The following is a 3,273-nucleotide window of genomic DNA, read 5'->3' on the forward strand; positions in this document are numbered from 1 at the left end:
ACAGCGAGAGGCACAGAGAGGCGCTCGCGGGTGGCAGGGAACCCAGGGAGTGGCCGGGAGCCAGCGGGGGTCCTCACGCTCGCGGTGATAGGGGCAGAGCTGCGAGACCTCCGAGGCTACTTTGTATTTGGTCCCTGAGAGTGAAATGCCGGGGAGGAGCGCGGGGGAAACGGCCCCGGGCAGCCCCGAAACTCCAGCCGGGCTGCGTGGGAAGTGTTCCCCGGGATGCGGCGACCCCAGCGCAAGGGGACAGGGGAGGGCGGGCACACGGGGAGAGACAGCGAGACGCGGCCACGGCGCGGCCCACTCGTTACCTCTGCGCTGCGACGTTGGCGTCCACCACGCCGACATTCCGGACCCAGGACCTGACCGAATCCATCTCGGCGCCCAGAGATTTCTCTTTCAGAGCTGGTCCTCTTCCTAAAGTATCTTGAATCCCAAACATTTAAAAAGTCTGATCCTCTACTGTCGCTTTAAAAAAAAAAATGAGTTACAACAACAGTGTCCGGACTGTTCCCAACGCTGCCAGCAAGCCGTCTCCTCCAAAGCGATCCAAGACAGGGATCAGTGCCGAAGTTTGGGTCCCTCTTGGAAGAAAAAAATATATAATGATAATAGTAACCCGTCCTTTTCTCTTCGCGCGAGGGCGGGCTGCTGCGGCCGAAGTTGAGGATCGCCCTCCCTCCGCACTCAGATCCGCCGCCTCAGGCCCTGCGCCCTAGGTCTCGCGCATCCTTCCAGTTGCAGAGCGGCTTCCAGAAAGTGGCCACAATTCAGAACATCACCTGTTCTGGAAGAAATAGGAGATTGATAGCTGCCTAATCTCTCCCCTTCCTCCTGGTCCCCCCCACACACTCCGTGCTCCTCCCTACTGATCCAATTTAGAAAAAAAAAATCCCCAACAGGATCAGTTGTAAAAGGAAGGGGAAGACCCGGAGCCGAGAGGAGGCGGTGGCTGCGAGCGCAGCGGAGCTGGGCTGCAGCCGCGCGTGGGCCCCATGTGGGGGGACAGAAAGCTGCGGGCGCCTCGTCCTTGCCCGAACCCAGTGCGCGTGGCGTGCGGGGATGGGAGCTCCTAAACCCTGCCCTGCCCCAGCGTGGGGCCCGCGACGCGCTGGTTCGGGAGCGCGAAGCCTCCGTGGATTTGCCTCTAGAGGCAGGTTTTGGTAGCCCGCCGGGAGGCGTGTGCGCTCCCGGAGTTTGGATGGACAGAAAGCTGCGGGCGCCTCGTCCTTGCCCGAACCCAGTGCGCGTGGCGTGCGGGGATGGGAGCTCCTAAACCCTGCCCTGCCCCAGCGTGGGGCCCGCGACGCGCTGGTTCGGGAGCGCGAAGCCTCCGTGGATTTGCCTCTAGAGGCAGGTTTTGGTAGCCCGCCGGGAGGCGTGTGCGCTCCCGGAGTTTGGATCTCTGTGCACGTCTGCGGAGAGTGTGTCCACACGCACTTAGGTTTTCTGCAAACGTCCCCGGGGCGCCCACCTCCCTGTCCCGCCCTCCCAGGTCTGATGTTCCATGGTGACACTCCGATGTTGTGTGCTGTTTGCAAGTTGTTGAGAGAACAGGACATACGAAGCGAGGCGGGAGCGGGGTGTGGACGAGCGAGGCTCCAAGTGCTGTTTAAATAAATAATGTCGGGGAAACGATCGAGGGGCTTAGGAAAGAAAACACCCAGGCGGGCGCAATCGGGAGTCGCGCGGCGCGCAGAGGGGAGGTTGCTGACAGATCGCGGAGCGCGGAGTGCGAAGCGGTCGGGGTGCACACTGCGCAGCTCCCTCCCCGGTCCCTGAGCCCCCGGGGACTTGAGGGAGTCTCGAGAACTTCGTCCCCCGCGCGGTGGTAGCAATGCTGGCCGCGCGCTGGTGACCCGGAGGCCGGGCTGCTGAAACCTTAGACTGCTTTGTAACTATGCCGGGCAGCTCGCGGTGCCTATTAAAAACCCTCCTGGCTGGGTGTTATTTTCTTTCTCGTCCTTTTGTGTTCTGATCTGTGCATAGATCTGCTGCTGAAATCTAGAACACCAGCGCGAAAACAGATTTGAAGACAATGGATGCAAATCTGTGCTCAGAGACCATCTGCCGTGGAGCACACACTCAGCTGTTCCTCAGTTCGAGCGCCTGCACCCGACACTCCTGGCTTCCGTCCGCACAGGGCGTCGGCGAGAGCCTGGGTGACACGCAGGAGACTTTCCCCTACTTAGGACTTAGATTTGCATGTCAACTGATCCCGGGCCAGATCCCTTAGGTGTAGGTGAGCGCTCAGATGTGAACTGCGAGAGTTTGCCGCTAGAGGACTTAGCGCCTGGCAGGTCCTGCGCCTGGGCAGACCAGAAGCTCGCGCTTTCGGAGACTGCTGCTCTCCTAGGTCAGGGACCCGAGCGCTGCCTGCACCTCACCCCAAGGGGAAGAGACAACTCCAGTCTGCGAGGCGCTCGGGAAGCGCTGGTCTCAACAGCAAGGATTCACTTGAGAGCGGATGGGTGGGGGGTAGGGTGAAGCCTCTGCACACACCCGGGGTTCAGGGACCCCTCCTGTGGGTGTGCTGGCTGCGATGCCCCGTCCCAGGGCTCTGGCTTGGTCTTCCCAGGCGGATAAGAAAGGATGAGGAGAGACTAGCAGTCTGAGTGTTGTTAGAACCAGTGGGTTGTAAAACACCAAACCAGGAGTTGTCCAGGGTGGGGGCTGGGGTTGGAAATTGAGTACCCTGTTTTTCTACTCGGCAATTCTCTGCAGGCTGTAAGCATGATGTCGGCTCTTGAAAAGAGCAATTGCCCAGGTCGCCTACCCCGGCCAGCTCTTTTTGTAAATCTCTCCAAACCCCCACTCACACCCCACTCCTGCTCATGTCTGGAGGTGGCTCCTAGGGGAGCCAAGGCCCCAGTTTGTAGGCAGAGTGTGGACAAGACCCTCCCGGTTACGCGAGAAAGGTGCGTGGAGCACCCTGAGGGGCGGCCGGTCAGCAGAGGGCCTGGTCCGGACCCGCTGCCCCCAGGCTCGGATTGGCTTGGGTTAAAGGGCAGAGCCAGGGTCGGGGACGCCGGCTTCTCTCACCAGTAACAGCTGCCACCCAAATTATGCCCCTCAGGAAAAGAATCAATTGCTCCTTTCTCCCAGCTCCTGCTGTCCTCCCCAAATCAGACGGTCGGGCTCGGCTCCCCCATCCCACCCCCACACCAGCGACAAGTTCAGAGGCTGCAGTGCCCGGCTGGGAGGTCGGAAGGGGCGGGGGAACTTGGACGGAATGGGGCGCACCGCCCGGGGCCCGCTGCGCTGGGCCGC

The 3,273-nt window shown here is 61.2% G+C and overlaps 1 protein-coding gene across 1 annotated transcript in view; it reads right to left on the reverse strand.

Moving 5' to 3' along the window:
- Ebf2 (EBF transcription factor 2) overlaps positions 1–984 on the reverse strand; it is a 182,351-nt gene extending 181,367 nt beyond the window's left edge. Inside the window, exon 1 of the mRNA XM_010623645.2 lies at positions 315–984. Within this exon, the coding sequence (XP_010621947.1) occupies positions 315–445 (131 nt within the window). The 5' untranslated portion in view covers positions 446–984. The remainder of the gene's footprint in view (positions 1–314) is intronic.
- Positions 985–3,273: the final 2,289 nt, after the last annotated feature.

The sequence above is a fragment of the Fukomys damarensis genome, unplaced genomic scaffold (genome assembly GCF_012274545.1).
Source record: "Fukomys damarensis isolate Sample0158 unplaced genomic scaffold, DMR_v1.0_HiC HiC_scaffold_18, whole genome shotgun sequence".
In the NCBI taxonomy this organism is placed as follows: Eukaryota; Metazoa; Chordata; class Mammalia; order Rodentia; family Bathyergidae; genus Fukomys; species Fukomys damarensis.